This window comes from Myiozetetes cayanensis, unplaced genomic scaffold, assembly GCF_022539395.1.
Source record: "Myiozetetes cayanensis isolate MyiCay16 unplaced genomic scaffold, myiCay2020 scf2-11, whole genome shotgun sequence".
NCBI classification, from domain to species: Eukaryota; Metazoa; Chordata; class Aves; order Passeriformes; family Tyrannidae; genus Myiozetetes; species Myiozetetes cayanensis.
In genome coordinates this window covers 52,491,014-52,513,205 of record NW_026087411.1, presented here as the reverse complement: position 1 = coordinate 52,513,205, position 22,192 = coordinate 52,491,014, and the positions used below count along the sequence as shown (strand labels likewise).

At 38.1% G+C, this 22,192-nt stretch overlaps 1 protein-coding gene across 1 annotated transcript in view; it reads left to right on the top strand.

The window, feature by feature from the left end:
- NOX3 (NADPH oxidase 3) overlaps positions 1-20,892 on the top strand; it is a 40,041-nt gene extending 19,149 nt beyond the window's left edge. Inside the window, exons 8-13 of the mRNA XM_050315510.1 lie at positions 1,690-1,782; positions 2,843-3,096; positions 6,886-7,048; positions 14,718-14,864; positions 18,454-18,578; positions 20,766-20,892. Of these exons, the coding sequence (XP_050171467.1) occupies positions 1,690-1,782; positions 2,843-3,096; positions 6,886-7,048; positions 14,718-14,864; positions 18,454-18,578; positions 20,766-20,892 (909 nt within the window). The remainder of the gene's footprint in view (positions 1-1,689; positions 1,783-2,842; positions 3,097-6,885; positions 7,049-14,717; positions 14,865-18,453; positions 18,579-20,765) is intronic.
- The last annotated feature ends 1,300 nt before the right edge of the window (positions 20,893-22,192 follow it).

Sequence of the window (22,192 nt, the reverse complement as noted above, 5' to 3'; positions counted from 1 at the left end):
CACTGGCCATGGCTCCTGGGGGAGGCTACCACCAGGGAGTCTCTCTCTCAGTCATGCCACATCTGCTCCCCTGCTTCATATTTCAGTAGGTAGGAAGGAGCCCAATCTGGCTCCTGCTGAGAGCGGTGAAGCACTTCTGTTGCACCTGGGGCACCTAACTTTTATCCTCACAGCCTCTCCTGAGCCATCACTGCCCCATCTCAGTTCATTCTCATTACAGGGGGAAACACTACTTGGGCAAGAATACTGATGCCCTGATTAGCCCGCCAGGAGCCATGTTTCTTAGGAGCCTATCTCTCCTAGCGGATGCTCTGTTGTCCCAACCCAGCCGAAAGATATCTTGGATTGAACGCTCCATTGCACTGGAATAATGGCACATTTAAAATCTCAGCTGAGCTCTGCAACCTTATCATTCCTGTCACGTGCTTTTATTTACAGGTAGCACAAATGAAAGGGAGGAAAAAGAGATCTCATCATTATTGTTGCTTGATATATGCAAATATATTCAAGACATAAGATTACCCACTGTGCAGAGACACCTGTAGTATTTAGGGACAACGGATATGCTGAGTTTCTGCTTTAACTGAGAATCTTCTGGCTTATGCTGGTTTCTTCCCATTATTAAATCATGCAGGTTTCTTTTAAATTTAATTTTCAAGACTTAACCTTGGGAAATTGCTGCTCCATCCTCTTAGCACTTTCTAAGGAAGCCACATAATTTTATGGCTTGCTTCTCATAAAAGATACTTTATAACCCCTGTTACCCAGCTTGTGGAGCAAAGTCAATGTTTCAGCAAGTAAAGTTATTCTTCGGAGATTTTAAAAGCTACATGATTGTCGAGTTTTCAGTTTGCTAGAATGAGCTGTGTAATTAACAAAAGTGGATAGAAAACAGTATCTCTTTGCAGAAAAAAAAAAATATATTCTTTTTAAATCATGAAGGTTCAATTACATCTAATTATCTTAGCTATCAATGTAACTCGGTGAAATCATCAGCTAGTATACTTGAATAGCCAAGTAACTCTGATTGTTACAGTGATCAGTACACACGATTAGCAAGAATAAGCACAGCACTCATCTGCAATACTTAAAAGTACAACCAGTTTAGTATCCTAGATTAAAACAAAACAAAACAAACAATTATTGGTACAGAGTTGACTAATGCATTAAATGGAAATGTATCCCATGCCTCTAATTGAATATTTGGGACTTAATATTTTCTCATGCACCATCAAAAAACTCACAGCTGACAGAGTTATTTCTATCTGACCTCTCCTAAATACTTTAGACTTTGAAGAGAAGAAAAATAGTAAGGCTATGTGTAACATTGTATAAATATATGCATCTATACAGCTTCGAGTCCAATGACATCTATATGTAACACCTTAATAGATTAATCCTTTTGCTTCTTAATTGGAAAAGATTTTAAAGGACTCTTCTTGGCCAGAGTACAAATAGATATTAGCATCACTTTTGGGGTATGTTTGTGAGGGAGTCCCATATGTCTGTTCCACAAGAAAGCCAGAACTGCTACAGCAGCAACAAAAATACTCTGCTGAGAAAGACAAACCAAAAATTACAGAAGAAAATCAAGTAATTTCATTTTAGGCTACCTGCTGATTTAAACCAGAAAAGTATTTTTGTAGACATTCAAATAAATGTTGTTTTTTAATATGCAATTTTCTACAGGCTTGGAAGTGGGTTTTAAGCCCTATAGTGTTGTATATCTGTGAAAGAACTGTTAGGCTTTGGAGATTTCAGCAGGAGGTGGTCATTACTAAGGTATGTAACAAAGTTTGCATGTCTGCATTAAGAAAAAACCATTGCCAATTACTTCTTTATCATTTATAGGTAATCTCTCTATATTAGGACCTCATTTTTCACTCCTAGCTTCAGCAACTCTTCCATCATTACCGTGCTTTCAGCCAAGTATTGATTTTAGGTTTTGCATTTATTCCAATAGCAAGTCCATAAGAGTATTCCATATGGAACCAAACTCGATTAATGAAGTACGAGATTTTACACCACCATAACACAAATATCTGTGCAAAGGGCCTCTCTTTTCAATGAACTAAAACCATGTTCCACTGCAGGTAACGCCAGAGAGACCTCTTTACTTTAAAATATGGAGGCTTACAAGGAAATGAAGGATTATATCATCAGTTAGCATATATAGTTGAAGCTTCACTAATACTACTGTAACAATTTCTCCCAGCTGTAAATATCTCTCTGTGCCAAGGGTCTATGTAAGTCACAGCAGAATGGATAGAGAATGCTGCTATTGAAGCAGCCAAGTCCACACCTATCAAAGTGGGGATCAGAAACAGGCATATCTTGTGTGAGGGGAACAGCATGTCAGATAAGTCTTGCTGCTTATTTCACAGAGTGGCTGTGATCTGAGAATCTCAATATACTATGTGTGATATATAAAACTGCTGCTTAACTGAGATTACCACTTCATAAAAGGTATTAGAATTGAGATCACCTTGCTTTTTTCTTCTTAATCCCGCAATGTTAGAGGTGTTACATGAGAGTAAAACTGGGAAATTATTCCAATCAATTAAGAAATACTTTTGCACAGGTTATACTAAGAAAGTTGACAAATTTTTGAATTGCTACAACCTTTCCTCTGCCTCTTACATTCAGAAGGCAAGCTACCCCATGATATATACTGTACACACTCTCAAGCTATTGGGCAGCAACAACACTGCAACTTGCAGATTAAAAATCACTTTGCATCTCAATTTGCATTAAAATGATTGCAGAGTCACCTGTAACCTAAGAAAAACAAATATTTATTCTTCTGAAAGCAAATAAAACAGGTCTTTTTATTATTGTTTAGGTGGTGACACATTCTTCCGGAGTTCTTGAGCTTCACATGAAGAAACATGGCTTTAAAATGGGACCTGGTCAATATATCTTTCTACAGTGCCCATCTGTCTCACAGCTGGAGTGGCACCCTTTCACCCTCACCTCAGCTCCTGAGGAGGACTACTTCAGTGTTCACATACGCCTTGTCGGGGATTGGACTGCAGCCCTTTTCAAGGCCTTTGGAGCAGAGGAAAAGGCTTTCAAGGAATTGTGGATGTTACCAAGGTTTGAATAATAAACAATACATTTTAAAAATTTATTTTTACATTTTAAAATAAATGTTAACATTTTAACTTTAATTAATTTTATGTGTGTTCTTTATGATACAGTATTAGATTGTACTTCTGGGTCCATAAATACAACATTATGCCAAAAAAACCCCCACAAATAAACAGCTATGAACTAGGGCCAACCAATGATAACTAATACAAGATTTAAAGTCCATATCAATACTTGTATCTCTGTTGCTACCGTCTAGGCTTCTAACATCTATAGCTACACCTAAATATACCTATTTTGACAAATGGGTGTTTAAGAGGTGAATTAAAATGATGCTGGAAGCTGTCTGCTAATTTGTGCCTGTATGTTTATGCTCTGATGTTACCAATCACCTGCCATCCAAAATTCCAGCCCTTTTTTTCTTTCAGTTACTTAGATATTTTGTAGTCCCTGAAAATTCTGCCTGAACCTTATTTCTTTTCAATAGCCTCCCTCAACCCTGTCTCTATTTCCCAAACCCTTTTCTACTTTATAAAGGTTATTTGTGTTCACATTCTGTCATCTGTGTCATCTTAATACAAGCAAAGGTTCATGCTTTGTTGTTGCAAGTTAGTAGGGATCCTCTGAAGTTAATGGAGTCATCCTGACTTAACCAGCTAAGCCTCTGACTCTATAGTAATGGATTTAAACCATGTAAGTCTACTCCTGCATTATTTGCAGGAATAGGGGAGATTTTAAGCAGAGACCAGCACAAGATCATTTAAATTCTGATGGAGTGTATAGGGCCTGAGACCAGATGGACTTATTTCCCCCTGCAAAGATTACAGACGCCCTCAGCTACAGGGGTATACTAGAGAGTAGGCACAGAGAGGAAAGTTTGTTTCAGTCTTTGCATTATATCAGTTAATAAGAATTAGAAATGAAAGCTGTGCCTTTGTTAAAGGCACCTGGAATGAGAAGTATGCTTTTTCAGCAGAACTGTAGCAAAAATAGTTCAAAGTGATTGACAGCACATGTAAAAAATGAGAAAAGAGAAAAATCTTATCAAATGTTGCTTGACACAATGCAGGGTTGAAATTAACAGCACTGTCATATACAAAGACTCTTTAATCTTGTTAGGGTGACTAATGACATCATTCACTTGCCTTCTTGCAATACACTAAATGGAATATTTCAACAGTTAAGCTAGCCATAAAGCAAAAAATAGCCATTTTTCACAAGTTTCAATATCTAAAGATAAACACCAAATTGGTGACTATACTAAAAAATGGCATACAGCAGAAACTGAGCAGAGGACAGAAGACGTAGCAACTAAATGATTAGGTAACGTTCTAAAATTATAATACACATTTTTTAATTAATCAAAAATACTAAAATAAAATGTACATGCATTTATATAGGTAGCAAAGACAGTTAGTTGTGATTTTTGACTAATTTTGGAGATAAGACCATAGAATAGAATATTCTCATGAAAATAATCAAGTTCCATATCATGTCTCTTCAGGTTTTTGGCTTACTTAATTCCTGTTTAAGTACATTGTCCCAAAATCTGACTCCTGTTACAGTCAGGAGTACTACACAATCATGCTGATCAGCAAATGCTTAAATTCTAAAAATAATCATAGAATGTGTTAAGGACACTTTTTCAAAATGAAATATTTCTCCTGTCTTCCCCAAAAGATTTTTTTTTCCCTAATGAAATTGTAGGCATGGACTGAGAGAATATGGACAATCCAAACCATATCTAGAGAGTTTATAGCCCTATATTCTACTCCTCCTTGGAAAATGCAAAATGGAATATTTTTTGTCACTTTGTTTACTATCTTACTACCTTACTCCACTCTCTCTAGATCAAATGAGTAAGTTGCACAGCTCAGTTTCTCCCTCTTCTCTTTTTCCTCCTTACTTCTCCGAGGCTTTGCATTTGGCTAAGCTCTCTAGCTATGTCTGAGCAAGGCATTCAAACCAATGATGCGATCTCTGTCACCTGAGGATTTAGGAGCAGACTTACATGACAAATCTCTCCAAGGAATGATTTGGAAATAATTGAACCTGTCTTATAGCACAGAGGCAGACTAGAGAATCTCTTGAATTTCCTTCCAGATCAATTTTTTTCTCAATCTACTGACAACAAATGAGAATTGCTCCCAAGCTTGCTACAGAGAAAGCTTACCTCAAAGCTGTTCTTAGGTACTTTACATATATACCATAAATTAACCATATTTTACAGGAAGTTTTGAGTGTTCAAAAAGCTCAGAGCAGGGCAATAATCTAAGTAACAATACATATTTTAAAAAAATAAAATCTGTTTATGTCTGAGGTCAAATTTCCAACAGTTATGCACAAGTACCTGTTTCATTTGCTACAGCACTTGCAGGGCATTTGGAATATTGAAATAAAAGGGAAAAGTACAAATGAAAGGGAAAATGTTTGCTAGGACTTTTAAGAAAACAACAATAGGGCTTGAGATATGTTATGTCCCTATATTTGTATGTGTAGCATTGCTTGGTGATCCCCCTTTCTTTTCCTGTTAAAACACATTTAAATTATTTGTGCATATTTGTTTGTAGCATTTAAGATGAATTTTTAGGATGATGCCTGTAATAAAGAGCATAAAGCACCAGAAAATGAGAGAGAAAGAAAGAAACAAAAAGAAAGAAAAAGAAAAGAAAGAAAAGAAAGAAAAAGAGAAAAAAGAATGAGAAAGAGAAAAAGATAGGAAAGAGATAAAGAAAAGAGGGAAAGAGGTAAGGAAGGAAGGAGGGGAGGAAGGAAGGAAGGAAGAAAAGAAAGAAAGAGAAGGAAAGAAAGAAAAGGAAAGAAGGAGAGAATGAAATAAGAGAGAAAGAAAGGAAGAAAAAGAGAAAGAAAGAGAGAAAGAAAAGAGGAAAGCAGGAGAGAAAAGTGAGAAGGTAAGTAAGTAAGCAAGCAAGCAAGCAAAAGCAAGTAAGCAAGAAATTCTTTTTCTAAGGACTGGGTGTTAGTGAAACCATGTTCCAGAGCATGTATGTTGTATAAAAACAGTCTGGAAAGAACACTACAAAGTACTGTGCATATTTATGTTCCATGTAGCTAAAGGAGTGAATCTGATTACTCAGTAATCTTTTTCATCTCTAATTTTGACCAAAATTAATTCCTTGGCACCAGCAACATTGATTATAGGAGGTAGTAGCATAAACAAGCATTTCTCCTTGCATGTTTTGCCTTTAAATCAAATACCAAGTACAGTATTATTGCCAAAAACGTATTCCTGAAATACCACTTTTCATGAGAGCTGAGAAAATAGTAGTTTCCGTGCATATGATGACCTCTTGCTTGCCTTCGCTGTTATTACTGTAACTCAAATACAGAACTTTTCAAAATGATTAATATAATCTGTTCCTCTTTACTTTGATATATACAATATAGCAAATAAAGCTCTAAAACAGGATGCTTTTCAGTAATTCATAATTAAATATGCAAATTCCACAGCTAAATTTGGACATGCAATTATATGACTAATCACATTCCAGAAAGCCAGAAAATTGTAATTGCATGCTCAAATAGATGGCCAAGTCCCAAATCCACATGGGTGCTCTTGTTCTCTCATTTCATAAAAGACAGTTGCTTTTCTATGAAATGGCACCCAATGAAAACTAAATGTATTTGTACGAGCAATTTATGTGTCGCCTTAGATATGCCTTTCTCTTTTATTTTAACAGAAATTCAATTTTGAAAATATGTAGCCCAACAAATGTTAACCTTTCTGCCATTTCATGTGTTGTTGACCCTTGACTAAATGTCTTGTTGCTGTAGACTGGCTGTGGATGGACCATACGGATCTGCAAACACAGACATCTTCCACTACCGAGTCAGTGTGTGCATTGCAGCAGGAATCGGAGTCACACCATTTGCCTCTATTTTAAAATCCATTTGGTACAAATGCTGCAACCCTAATACAGTACTGGCACTGCAGAAGGTAGGTGGGAAACTTTATTTCTTCATTAAAAAGTTCCACAAGTGCACCTACTTAGTCAGGGCAGAGAGGCAATTCAGAGCTAGAGGCTCACTTGAGTGCTTTAAGTCACTCTCAGAAGCAGACACTCACTTTCCAGATGCCTCAGAAACTGTTCTGGGGTAGAGTCTCCTAAACTCACTGTCATTCCCTGAGAAAGAAGGTAGTCCTAGCTGCAGTGTTTTTGGTAAAACTGAGGAATCAGATTTTCAGTAGAAATTAGAAATAAATGTGCAATGTCTTTCATAGGTAGACAGATAGTTAGAGAGCTAGAAGAGAAATTTACCCTCTCACTTACAAAAATAAACCTTGCAAGGTCATCTCAGTCAGAAGCGAAGGGCTGCACTTGCTCCTTGTCCAGCTGCAAGTTTCACAAGGGTCCTTCAGCTGCGTGTCCTGGTTCAGAATGCTGCATTCAGCAACCATTAGTTGCTTTTCTTACATTGCAAAGTCAGAATATTAGCCAGCACAGAAGGAATAAAAAAGGCATGTAAGGTCTGGAGGAGATGCATATATCAAGATGCACATTACTACCTCAAACTACTCTAATAATTTTGTTGAAAAAATATAATTGGGTCTATAAGACATGGATGGCACTAATTAACATACTCTTGATTTGCTAACCCATTATACATCTTCTGCTAATGGTATGAAAGGCAGCACTGGGGGAAGATAGGTGAAGAGGAGATAATGGGTGAAGTGGGGTGAGGGACAACTAGGTAACAGAAGAAAAAACCTCAGCATTAAACATTCTCTTCCATATCCATCATATCAAGTGGTAGCTTGTGGGCCTTACAGCTTCTTTTAGCTCATTTTCCAATGTAAAAGCTAAATCAGGAACCATTCAACATTTCACATTTAAGGACAATTGTTGAAATTGCATTGGAGTGGACAGATCTCTGAGAGGGTCAATACATATGGAGCTGATTGCAGGACCAAGGGGCTGATCTTTTTAAATGGAAGAGTGTTAAAACTGGCATCTTAATGACAAGCTGCCACTGAAAAAGCATCTGGGATTTTAGTAACTGAGGAGTTGAGGACAGGTTCAAATTGCCAGGGGGAATCTTTGAGGCAGAAAAAGCACTGAGAAGGGAGGGAAATAAAAATGGAAATATGTGCTATATGTGAAAAGGAGTGTATTTGCAAACACTACAATTGTACCAGAATGATCGTTTCCACTGGAAGGAGAGCTGTGTATATGTATATACACTTTACATATGTACATTATGTATATTCTACATATATACAAGTTTATTGTACTGCTGTTGATCGCTTAAGGGGAAAAGAACATAATTTAACTATGCATTGATAGCATACCTGAGGGTGTTCATTCATAGCTTAGGGAGAATTTTGGCTAAGTGTGCCTGCAAAGATAAATGCTTGGTGCATTCTGTCATGGTTTTCTGCTATAGAGTTCAGTTTTTCTGAATTCCCGTGAAATACAAAATTATCATGATTTCTACATGTCTTTTCTATATATCTTGGCTACTTTATTGGTGGAGGGGGAATAATGATGCTTATTTTTCACAGGTGTTATGAGGCTAAATTCCATCAGTGCTTGTAAAATATTTTGGAAGTGCGGATGAAAGGTCCTGGGGAAGTTCATACCATTACCTAAAAAAATTTAGCAGTCATCTTAGTGAGAGCAATTAATCTCAGGGTAGCTCCACATTTTTTTTCCATTGGTTAAAAGCTTCCACTTGTGGTATAATTACAAATAATTTAATCTTCCTCAAAGTATTCAGCACTCTCTTTCTGCCATGATGAGTACCATAGAAATGTCTATTAAGGAAATAAATAAGAGGTTTTCCTTTTTTTTTTGACAACTTCGTTTTGATTTGAGTACAGCTATCATTATGCTTATTGAACTAATATTTCTTAGTGTTGCCCACATACGGTGGAGATATAAATACTCACAGCTTCCATAATGTCTGCAGCTGTATAATTTAAAAAACCCAGCAAATCAAAAGGAGTACACATTTATCTAATTGATTCTTCACAATTAAATAGCCTTAGAGCCCTCATTTCCCTATCATTTTTTGCAGTGAGGAAGAACAGTACTACTAGTCATGGTTGGAAAGTTTCTACTGGCTTTAGTTATGCATAATATGATTTTTTTTCACATTAGTGGTCTCATTTTTCAGATCAATTGTTGCTGAAATTGATAAAATTGTACTGATCCATCAGATTCTAATATTAGCAAACATCCACTTTCTCTTCCCTACAAAAGATGTAAGAAAGGTCCTGCTGAGTATCACCAAAGATTCATCTAGCCCAGTATCTTTTCTCCAACAGGGGCTCTTCCTGAACACCTTGGGAAAAGTATTCAGACCAGAGAAATCATATGGTGATTAGTTTTTAGGGACATTTTCTCACCTTTGAGTGACTTGTAGTTCAGTAATGCCTTGATATAAAACCTGTACCTCTGTATTTAATATCCCTTCATAGATTTTTCTTCCATGAATTAGTCTAATTGCTTTTTTAATCCATGTAGACTGTAGACAACCACAGCATGTTGGGCAGTAAGTTCAGCTACATACTTTGCAGAAAACAAAATTAGCCTCTTCCATTTACTTTGAGACCAACTGCCCTGTCTGAGGTAAACTTCTACTTCAAGCTCTGCCCCCAACCCACAGCCTTCTCTACAAAGAAGACCTAAAAACCTGGCCTCTTTTTGCTATGAAACATAACCATCTTTCTGAGTTGTGTTTTAGAAGAGTTTAGGCTTCTTGCTTCAAATTTAGGGATACGAAGTTGAACCTTGTCATGCATTTATATGAAGGGCTGCTTGCTGCCACCCTAGCTCAAAGTCAGTGCCTCATGCAGGCTGCCAAACCCCCACCTCCTCCATGCTCCAGGCTGCAGGCACTCCTGTGCCTTACCTGGACTGGTCCACTGGAGCAATTAATTACACTGAAGAAGGTCTAGGTGGGTTTGGGGGATTTTTTTATATGCTACAGCCCATGGGTAATATGGTATACTTAAGGGAGGGCTGGATGTTTGCTGGGAGATGCCCAGCTGCAGGTGTAAGAGGCTTTTGCAGGAACTAGTATACTAAGAGGGAGCAGCAAGAGTCAGGGCTGAGGATACCTCCCTGATCATCCCCTGCTTTATCACCTTTTACATCCCTTTGGTGAAAAGCTGGCTTTGCCCACAGCTGCAGCTCCAACTCTGCCTTCAGAAAGCAGGGAGAAATGGATGGTCATCAACAGATAATTCTTAATCACTTTCCACGTGACAGTAGCTGATTTACAAAGTATGTTCTTTCACCTTACAGGAAAGAGGTATCAGAGCTCTTGCTCTTGCCTGTTGTACAAAATTCAGGATGTGGGAAACCAAAAGATAAATATGCATGAATTGGAAGGGAGCAGAGCATTACAGAAATAAGTGACTACTCAAACCCCTGCATTATAGATCTGATTAATAGCATTACTGCATCTAACTCAATTTGAAAAAAAGAGCACTTGGAAAATATAAGACAGTTTACTTGGGCAAGCCATCAAAGTGATGAATGCAGTCGATGGGGGTAGGGTGGGTGGAGACTAATGAAGCATAATTCTAAACCAGAATTTTAAGGGTCCTAAATAATTGCAGTCAGTTAATAGTATGAGGCTCACAAGAAAAAAAGCAGGATTCAGAATAATTGTTTAATTATAGAAATGCACTGGTGCTGACTTTATTCTACTGTTTTAATAAGGATTAATTTTATTGTGCATTTATTGTATTTTAATTATACACGTAATATGTTATGCTATGGGAGTGCTATGCTATGGGAGACAATGCAAGGAAAGGAAGACTTTTTTGTAGCCACCATTTCTTTTAACATATTGTACTAGAAGCCCTCTTTGATCTAAGGGAAATTAATTCCTTTTACCCATAGGCCATCCTTCTTCACTACCTCTTTTCTTTCTAAGATTATAATCTCAGCCAAAAATACTCCTTTTAATGACACTTTTTCTTCATTATCAAATGCTCTCCACCTCTAACATGTGAAAATCAGGCAATACAATGGGTACTGCTTCAGCAAAACTGTACCAGAGATGAGCTTATAGAATTTCTGTAGGTTCAGAAAGCTGTATGCTTTCTCAAGAGGACTGTGCCAGAAGCAGCTTGACCCAATCCGGTTGGACTGGCTGTTACTGTGACAACTAGGTCTGCAACCAACTAAAAGCACTCCCTTAAGCTCTATAGTCTGGAAACCAGTTCCCCAATTTGGAAAACATATTGTCTCAACTCGTTGGCTAGCTTTTCTGTCTCCTCCCCTGAACGGGCTGGGCTCCCAGTCCTGCCCACACGCTCCCAGTTGCTACCCAATGCAAAACTCCTTATTTATTTAGAAATACATGCCTTCTCTCCACACACGTATTAAATATACATTTCCATAAAATTAACTGCTGAAGAGACTTGAGAAATAAGATGATCAAGTAGAGTCTGGGGGAAGAAATTTCTCACTAGAAATCAACAGCTGTGGTGTGATACAGACTGACAGCACTCAGTGGGCTGGTTTTCAAGGTGCTGAGGATGTAGAGCAACTGGGGACTTCAGAATTCAGATGCAAAAAAAACTACATAGAGGTTAAGGTAATAAATCTTACCTAATTCTGGTAATTTAAAATCATGCTGGTTTTGGCCAAAAAAAAAAAAAAACCAAAACAAACAAAAAAAAAAAAGCGCAATAGAGTCAGTGGGCTTGCTTTTTCCTCATAATCTATGCCAGTGTAAATCAGCAGCAACCCCCCTACGCAAAGCAACAAGGTCATATTTAAGGCAAAATATTGAAACAGAAGGGAAAAAAGCCAAGATGGTTGGTACTAAAGTTCTGCAGACAGTCCTATTCCTGGGCTGTAAAAATACCCTACTTAACCCTGAATGCTTTATCTCTGTTTCTGCAATCATACATCATTTATATTTCTCACAGAAACCACAGATGGTCCCTTACAGTACATCAGATATAGGAAACATCTCAAATTACTGTTAGCCTGTTTCACCAAATCTCCACTGAAGCATGGTATTACCACATTTTTCTCCTACCACCTTACCAGAAATTTGACAATCTAGTATATTAAATCTTCAGGAAATCTCTTTATAGCTTTCTGGTTTCTTTCTCTGTTTTTTTCACTTCAGAAGTGTCCAATATGCACTTTATCTTGTTGATCCTGTGGAAAAGGGATACAATTTCCAAAACATCAGAGCCACCACAATGACTGCCTTGCAGACATACCTCCCAGATCACCTTTGATATTGTGGTACAATAAAAGACAGAGGGGCTGGTGAGCACAAAGAGAGATGGACTGGAGGAAGCTAAGTGATTTTGTAACAAAATAAAAATCAGTCACAATAAAATAAGTTCCAATCATCCGGTTTTTATAAACTTATACATTGTCCTTCATGCTATTCCTCTTTCATCCGAAATTGTTTTATTTCAGAATTCTTCCATGTTTGTGAATTATTTCTTTAGACACGCTATAAAAATAATTACACTCAAAATTATATTGCCTGCAGAGGCCCATTCTGGCATCCTCTAGTCAAAAGTAATGCTGGAATGTGTGGCAAGAGCTACAGAATTCGAGTTGTAAGAATTGCAATCAGATTTGTCTTGTAATTGTGGTTCATACTGCCATCAGGGTAGTGCCTGGGCAGACAACCTGGGAACTTCAGACATTCATCCTCTGGGTGGTGCAGGAACTCTCAGTCGAGTATCTCCACAGCTGGACTGGCTTAAGACAAGGGACTGAGCTGAAAACAGAGGATTGGACTGGTCCCAGTCTTCTCCACAGCACAGCACTGCTAGAGGAGATTTCCAAATGGGAAATTATGACAGTGCTGAAGACTCCCTAAAATAAATCCTGACGGGCCTAGGAGGGCCTGAGTCTCAGTGCATTGATAGATCCTGAGGGGAGAATCTCACCAATCCTGATGCTCTGAAGTTCCTGTTGCAAATGTATTAACTTGCACACAGTTAAGACAATTGCAAATGGTCATCAGAAACCATTCCTGCAGAAGTGGTCACACAGGACAGCCTTTTATACATAGTAAATCAGTTAGAAGATGCTTTGTATGCTGTTAAGACAATAGATCACATTAGATCTTGTACATGCCGGAGTGGTCACTGTGTCAGCTAGCTATAAAAACTGAGCAGAAAAAGTTTCTTGTGGAGTCTCACTGGTGAAGGGCCTTGAGGGGAAGCCATATGAGGAGTTTCTGAGGTCACTTGGTCTGTTCAGCCTTGAGAAGAGGAGACTGAGGGGAAACCTCATTGCAGTCTACAACTTCCTCATGACGGGAAGAGCACTGATCTCTTCTCTGTGGTGACCAGTGACAGGACCCCAGGGAACGGCCTGAAGTTGTGTCAAGGGAGGTTTAGTTTGGATATTAGAAAAAGGTTCTTCAAAGGTTGGGCACTGGAACAGGCTCCCCACAGAAGTGGTCATAGAACCAAGTCTGATAGAGTTCTAGAAGCGTTTGAATGATACTGTCAGGCATGCGGTGTGACTCTTGGGGATGGTCCTGTGAAGGGCTAAGTGTTGGACTCGATGATCAGTGTGGGTCCAACTCACCATATTCTGTGATTCCAGCTGAAGATGCCACAGGAAGGACTCCTGAAATGGAAATTATCATAATAATATGGACAGTGACTAACCATCTCATTTTGAAAGATCTTATTCCCTATGCAAGCATTACCTTATGCCATAATATTAATAAATTAGCTTCTTAAAAACAAAACAAACACACAAACCAGATCAAACTCTTTGCTATATTTGTGATTGACTGCAGTAGAGTAGGAATAGACAGAAATAAGCCATAGGAATTATTAAAGGATGCCTCTCAGTGACAGATCCCAGGAATATTTGGTTTGCCATAGAGAGGATTATAGGGTGACTTGATCACAGCCTCTAATGTCTACATGGGGAACAAAACTTTAATAACAGGTTCTCCAATACAATAGACAATAAAACAAGTTGAATAGTGAAACTAGAGAAATCTAGATGAAAAAAACCTGTCAATTTTTCATAGAGAGGAGGTTTTCAACCAATAGAAAACTGATCATAGGATATTGGTTCATTTTATAGCTTTAGAAACTTTAAAATTATAGTGTCACGTTTCTCTAGGAATTATATGCTCCAGTTTAAACATGAAATACATAAAAAAAAAAAAGGAGTAGAAACATTATGTCATCTGTTTTATACAGGGTATCTGACTTGAAAAACATATCTTTTGATAACATCAACTGTTAACCTACAGCATAAGGTCTTGAGAAACAGGAATTCCTTGCTTCAGTGCTGAATGAAACTGAAATTAAATAAATCCAAAATTTGAAATAATTATGAAGTTATTTTCAAGAAATGAAGGGCTAGGGATAATAGGTCAAACCTGAGATACATTGGCAGGGGGAAATCTGTTCAGTGCCTAACACGTGTTCACCTTCACTAGCACATTAATATATTCATTCATTGTTTAAGACAAAAATTAAATTTTTAAAAGACAGAAACTACATTATCAAAATGATGTGTAATTATATCTAAATTTACAGTGGAAAAGAGTCACACACTATATGGTTAATGAGTCGAGCCTGTCATTAGGAAGTTTTATTGAAAGTTTGCTTTTTGTTAAATCTCTTTAATTTTATCTTACAGGTTTACTTTTACTGGATTTGTCGAGACCCATCAGCATTTGAGTGGTTTGCTGATCTTCTGTTCCATTTGGAAACAAAAATGGCTGAAAAATGGAAAAATGATTTTCTAAGTTATCATATATTTCTTACTCGCTGGGATGAAAGTCAGGTAATAATGAAACTGTTACAAGTCTGAGTTAATGTACTTTGCTTTTTCAGTATGGTAACATACACAACAGGAACAGCTGAATAAATGATGGATGAAGCAAAGAGGCAAAAAACTGTAAATATGAAGACACTAAGCAGTCTGTTTTCACTTCACATTTAGGAAAACAGGAATGGAGAAATCAAGCCAGTGATTCTTGTCTTGCACGAAGATGATTACCAGGTGTCTCACAGAAAAGTGCATAGAACCTTTCAAGGAGTTTGTGAAGGGACGTTTTGTCCACATCTTTGGAAGAGTCTTTCAATAGATTATGGCATTTTTGAACAGAAATATGGAGGACTGTATAAAAAATGTCATTTTTGTTTACTCTTATTATTTACTATAACCTCTGCTGATCACATATATGTCCAGTGCACTTTTGAAACCTGTGCTTAGAATACTTTGGCAACCAGCTCTGTGGTCTAATTCATGTTATTTGAAAAGACATTTTCTCTGACTGACTTTAAATTTGCCATCTCATAATTTCATTGGATCATTTCACCTCAGGCACGTAATCCTTACACTGAGTCAATATTATTCAAATTCTTTAGTCTTTACCTAAACCCAAGTGTGTTGATTTTCTCACTCTCTCTCTCTCTTTTTCTTTTTTTAATGGGTCACTCAGAGCATGCAGTGATCAGTTAGGCTCCTGCCAGAAAAACTCTCACAGGAAAGCCATTGCTCTACAATTTTATTTCCTGCTGTCTCTGTTGAATGAAGGACTGTCTAGCAGAGATAAAAAAAATACAGTTTTCACCGAGCTTTTCCTTTTCTGCCTCTGCTGATACAAAAACCCCCATCGTTTCTTTCTGCTTTCCTTAGAGTTTCTGTCAGGTAAGGAGGTATGTGCATAAAGCTGTATTCAGAAAAATCTACTCCCATTGTGAAGTATATGGCAGTTATAGAAACCACCACTCTGCATGAGCAGTATTACAGGGTATTACCTAAAACCTCTTTTGAAAGAAGCTATTGAGGAACAAAACACAAAGTTGCCCTTATCTCTCAGCTATCATCATCTCACTTCCCTCTCAGGCAAACATCAGGCCAGAAGTCAGGTAGAAAACTATTCTTGCTGAGGCATCTGCCTCTCCTCACTCATGTGTCCTGCACTTTTCTGAAGTCCCTTCTTCTTCTCTTCAACCTCATCATCCAGTCCCCTGTCAGCACTGCTTTGGTGTCTTGTGCTGCCTCCTTGCTTTCACTGGTACTGCTGTTGCTCCTGGAGCCACTCAGCATCCCACCTCTACAGGGCTATGGGAGAAGAGGAATGCTCTTCAGTGACTGTTTCCCCTACTCTAACCAAGTCCTGGGCACTGTGCACAGTAACAACCTCATCTTCTTCAGACATCCACAAAGATCCCTCATTTCAGGACTTACTTATTTTTAGTAAATTCCTGTTCATCACTCCTTAAAATTTGAGCCTTGGCAGCAGTAATATTTGGATGATGCTTAACTTTACTTCTCCCTTAGCAAAAAAAACCCAACATTCTCTGCATTCTCTCCCTCTCTCACCATATGGCTTATCAGTGGTCAAGTGAAGCTGAACTCAAGAAGGATGGGCAATTTACACCTCCTAGTACACCCTCCATTACTGACAGGTGTTTACTCCTCTGACATGTTTGTTCAATGCTTTGAGCTCTTTGCAGATTCCATGTTGGCAACATATGGTCAACCAGATATGGCACATCTGCCTCTGCTTGGACAAGCACTCACGCTTCAGCCTATTGCTCCTTGCAGTGTCCCTGAGATTCCTAAGCCATTTTAATGTTGTGAGCTAAAGCACAGGCTAACATCAAAAATCCTCATCTGGGAACGTTCCACTTAATAGGAACAGAAATAGCTCATCTGTTCAGTGGCACAATTTTTCTATAAACAACAAATCTTGCAGTTTTCTGCCTCCCCTCTCACCAAACACTTTCTTTCTCAGACTATTGCAAGTCCTTCAAGGCATTGGTCCAGACTAACAAGAACTAACTAACAAAAACTGACTAACCTTTTAGAAACACGACCTCTTGTGACAACTGTGCTTGACAAGAATAATTGTGGTGGTAAGGAACCTAGAAGACTCATTAGCAGAAGAAATATACAGTATCACCAGGAAATGGATCTAGATTTCAGCAACCACTTCTGCAAAAGATGATGATGACTATTTCATGCTAAGGCCTGGACTAAATGCAAAGCCCATTTTTTAATTTAGCTTTCCTCTTGATAGTGACGTTAATGAGGATAGTCTGTAGTGGAAACAAGCATATTACTCCTACACAATAGCAGTACAATTAGAAGCGATGGTGGATTTTGTTTTTAAATGCATCTGCTAAGTACTCAGATAGCATGGTAATGGTTGTAGTATAGGAGATAAAAGACAGTAAATGCCTATGAAATCAGGATTTTCGTTAGCACTGGGAGCTGTGCAGCTCACTCAGTTCAGTGCTTCACCTGAGCTGATCCGCTTTCTGCACCTGCCTCCACCTCAGGAGAAGAGTCAAAACAGCATTTTACACAGAATAACAGAATTCTTAGGACTGGAAGAGACCTCTGGAGATCATCCAGTCCAACCTCCTGTCAAGGCAGGGTCTCCTAGAGCAGGTGACTGAGGAACATGTCCAGGTGGGTTCTGAATGTCTCCAGAGAGGGAAACCCCACAACATCCCTGGGAGGCCTGTTCCAGTGCTCTGCCACCCTCAGTGTAAAGAAGTTCTTCCTCATGCTGAGGTGGAACTTCATGTGTTTTGTTTATGATCACTGCTCCTTATCCTGTCCCTGAACACCACTGAAAAGAGTTTGGCACCATCCTCTTGGCATATTTGAGATATTTATACGCACTGATGAGATCCCCTCGCAGTGTCCTCGTCTCTAGACTGAACTGGCCCAGCTCCTGCAGTCTCTCCTCATAAGAAAGATGATCTAGACCCCTAATCATCTTTGTGGCCCCCTACTGGACCCTGCTTTTACCCTTTCTGAGATGATACATCCACTGTCTTTTCCATCAGCAGCAGAATGCTCTGGACTTACTTAAGCTGCATGTAATTGCTAATTTTTATTGTCAAACTCTCTTACAGTAAACTTGCTCTCTTTCTTAAACTCCAACTCGGCCTTAAAATGGTGACTGTCACTTCAGGAACTGCAGTGAAGGAAGTGTAGGGTGATATATTCAAAGGCTGAGAAGAGGTTTGGAAATCTAAGACCTGACTCTAAAAGTGATTGAGTCACTAGGCCCGGGTCAGAAAAGACAGATATTTAATCTCAACTCATTTCAAATATTTTGTATCAAGAAACTGAGCTCCATCTGAGGTCTTGGGTACTTTTGAAAGTGCTTTTTACAGTTCTAGTAATATTGCAAACTCTTGAATACTCCTCCCCTTCTCTCTCCTCTCCTTGTCTTGCCTCTCTTTGCATCACCTCACCTCACCTCTCCTCTCCTACCATTTGATAATATCACAGCTTCTCTTCCCTCATTCCATCTTTCACGGCGAAGCAGCATTATTGCTTTCTTCTCTTGCTTGGAGTATATGTTGTTGGCTCTAAAATTATTATCTTGCAAATTTGCCTTTAGGCTACTCACATAGCCCTACATTGTGATGACAAGATGGATGTAATTACTGGTTTGAGACAGAAAACCTGTTACGGAAGGCCAAACTGGGACAATGAGTTCAAGCAACTAGCTGAAAACCATCCTAGGTAAGGCAGGCTGGCTTCTAACCTTGTTAGGTAACTCTTCTCTCAGTATAAACAGTGGGAGGAGGGGAGTGCAAACCTTTCTAAATGACCCTTTTAAAATAATTTCTTCTTTTTTGCTGCGTGGAAAGAAGATTTATGCTTAATGAAGCTTTTAATGAAGAAATCTCGGAAAGAGAATGCCAATAAAATCTAATTTTTGGACAAGAAAATCTAATATTTAGAAGTATTTCAATATCCTGGCCTTTGTCCAGATATAATTGAAGCACACAATCCAATTACTGTTCTGCACAAAGGACAAAGTAGCATTAATTTCCCTTGAAGATGGTTATTAAAGAGATAAACTGTGATTTTTTTTTCTTATGATGTCAGGGATATGTTTGTTCCCCTAGCATATTTGGCTACTCTTGCAAGACTTTGCTATTCTGTTATTAGTTCATCTCTGCTGGCAAAGACAGTTCATTTGAACTTGGTGCATTTGCTGGTGGTCTGAGAAAAGCTTCTTTGTTCCTGAAAGTCTTTGAAGCAAGAATTTGAAATATTTTGTGTTCAGCAGTGCAAAATTCCGGAATCTTTGGACTCTTTATGATTTCCAAACATTTACCTGCTAATGCAAAATAAAGGCTTGCACTTGGGAGACAGAGATACAAAAAGAAAAGGGAGAAAACTTTTTCTAAAAGATTAAAAAGACCCAAGAACAAGCTGAAAGGGAGGAGATCAAAGAGAATACAGTAAGCTACAAGAATACCATAAAATTGCAAAAATAACAGTAAAGAGAAACCACTTGATGGAGGTCGAAATAAATACAATCAGGAAATATGAAAGATTAAAACCATAAAAAGACCAAGAATAAAAATTATTACTTTTGAAAGACCTCTCGTAAGGATTCTACTTCATAAACAGAGCTTTTAAAGTTATAGTTGAAACGCTACTTTTTGCTAGTTACTTTTGTTAAGCACAGATGACATAAAAATGGCTTTCTACTGCTCAAGGGGGAGATGGGCATTAACCTTCTGTACTGGATCTTGAGGTAGTTCCTTACAAAGCCGGTGTTAAACTGACAGAAAAATTTGCATATGCCCATGTTTATTGTCAATGTCGAACCTTTGAAAGAAAACCTTGCATGAAATAAGGATTCCTTGTGAGAAAAAAAAATACCCTATCTCTTGCTCTAAGTTATAGAAGATTCAAGAGGCAAAGCAACTGAAGAGTTTCTACTGTGTGATGGAATAATCAGCTTTTACAAAACAACTAAATTTTGGGTCTCTGCACCTAGGTTGATAGAGCTCCCCTTGGCTGCAACAGTGTCTTTTAGTAGATTATCAGGACTATACCACTCCAGGTTAAATTTAGTGCAATCCAGCAGTAGAGCAATATGCTTATTACTTCTGGGGGCTACGGCTGGGGCACAAAAATCTTACCTACAGCCCTTTCTTTATAGGAGGAAACTTTCTGAAAGTCATGCTTCACTTGTTACTTGCACTGCATTTATGTAGATTGGATTTGCCCCAGTAGCACAGCATGTGTGTGAATCTGTGTCTGCATATATGGTTTAAAACAATATGTGTAATGTACTTGGTACCAAACCATTTAGACAGTTCGTAGCAGGTAACCAGGTTATCAGCTCCCCATAACACTCATGTGCATATGAACACTATTGTTTGTTATATTTGTCGTGTTCTTATTTTGTAAGAAGTACATATTTACAAATTTTGTTATTAAATCAGCCATTTAAAATTGTCTGTAGGCAGAAAAGTGTTAAAATAGGGAGGGGGTAGAAAACTCAGAAGCAACCAAGCATTTTGTGTATTTTTTAGGGAAAAAAATAATTTATCTTGAGAAAAAGCATTTAAAATTTTCAGCACAGTGTGTTTGTTTCTCTGATTAAAAAAAAGCTATGAAGGTAAAAACCAAAAAGCTACAATTTAAAATAGATTGTGACCTCTAGAATAGCAATCCTAATAAATAATGTACTAAGACATAATAAACACTAAAGTATTAAAATAATTATACTGCAATAGAGTAACAAATTATACAGTACAGAATGCAAAGTATACAGTAACATGAAATTTTTCAAATGTATTTCTAAAAAAGCTATTGCAAAAGATGCAAAGCTGGAGGTAGCCAAAACATACAGTTTATTCATTTACACTGCTACTCTCATGTTTTTTGTTGTTATTGCGATTACAGCAACAGTATTGGAGTATTCTTCTGCGGACCCAAGACTCTCTCTAAGATCCTACAAAAGACATGCAACTCATGCTCGTCAATTGATCCAAGAGGAGTTCAGTTTCACTATAACAAAGAAAGTTTCTAGGTTCTACTTCTAAACTATGTAATAGCATTACCAAATTGTGTATTTTTTTTCCTTCACTTTCTCCTCTACTCATTCTGTAGCATTTAGGCCAGATATTAAGAGCTATAAACTGAAATAAGTGTATTGACTTCAGTAGAAAAATGCCATCTATGCTAACTAAAGATTTGGACCCCTTCCTTATCCTTTCCTTCACAGAACTGAAAGGCCAATTCTCCATTGCTTACTTAATAATGCTGTGAATCTCTCTACAGCTGTGTGAAAACAAGCCTGAATCACTTAACTTTGAAGAAAAAGGCATGAGTAAAATGGACATTTAGAATTGTACTGCATTGTTGTGTATGACTGTTTAAATCATGCCCAGTGAAAGCATTTTCCTTCCTGGTGTTCTGATTTTACACTCCTGTACTCTCTCACTGCACACAAATCCATATCTACATCACCCTTTGTGCCATAGTAATACTACCCATGTACATACCGTCCAATTAATTCCTTCTGCCCTACCAAATTAAGCACTATTTAAACCTGTCATTTCCACAGCAATGGTGGCTGTGCATGCTATAGGCTAATATATACTTAGGTTTAATATGCTAAAGACACTCCAGAAATTTTTGCACTCAGCAAATGGATCTCTTGAGACATGCAACTGAAACTGCACAAAAATGTTTCATGACAGAGTGAGTAAGGTGGGAATGTACCCCTGGCATTTCCTCCAAGCCTCTTGCTCTGAGCTGATTCTGTGAAGAGAGGAGTGACATTTGCATTCTTCCAGTCCTCAGGAACTTCCTCCCATCACCATGACTATTCAAAAATAAAGAATGGCCACTTCCCTCAAGACTTGTGGATTCATCCTATCAGTTTCCATGAATTTGTTTAAAATCTCGCTAACCTTATCTTCCTTCACTGAGTGTTAAGTATGAATTGCTTCAGATCTTCCCACTTGCCTTAGAAGCCAGGGATCTCTGAAGATCAGCCTTACCTGAAAAGACCAAGCTGAAAAAGGCACTGAGTACCTCTACCTTTCGCCATGGCCCTGAGCACCAACATTTTCCTAACCTTCCTTTTGCTATTCATACACGCATAGCAGCTCTTCTTCTTGCCCTTCACTTCTCTCACCAGATTCAAGTCCCAATGGGCTTTGGCTCCCCTGATCCCATCCCAGCACACTCATTGTCTCTGTATTCCCTGCATCACCTGCCCTTTCTTCTATCTCTTGTATGCCTACTTTTGTGCTTCGGTTCTGTCAGGAGGGATTTGTTCAACCATACAGGCCTCCTACCACACTTTGATTGACTTAGTCCAC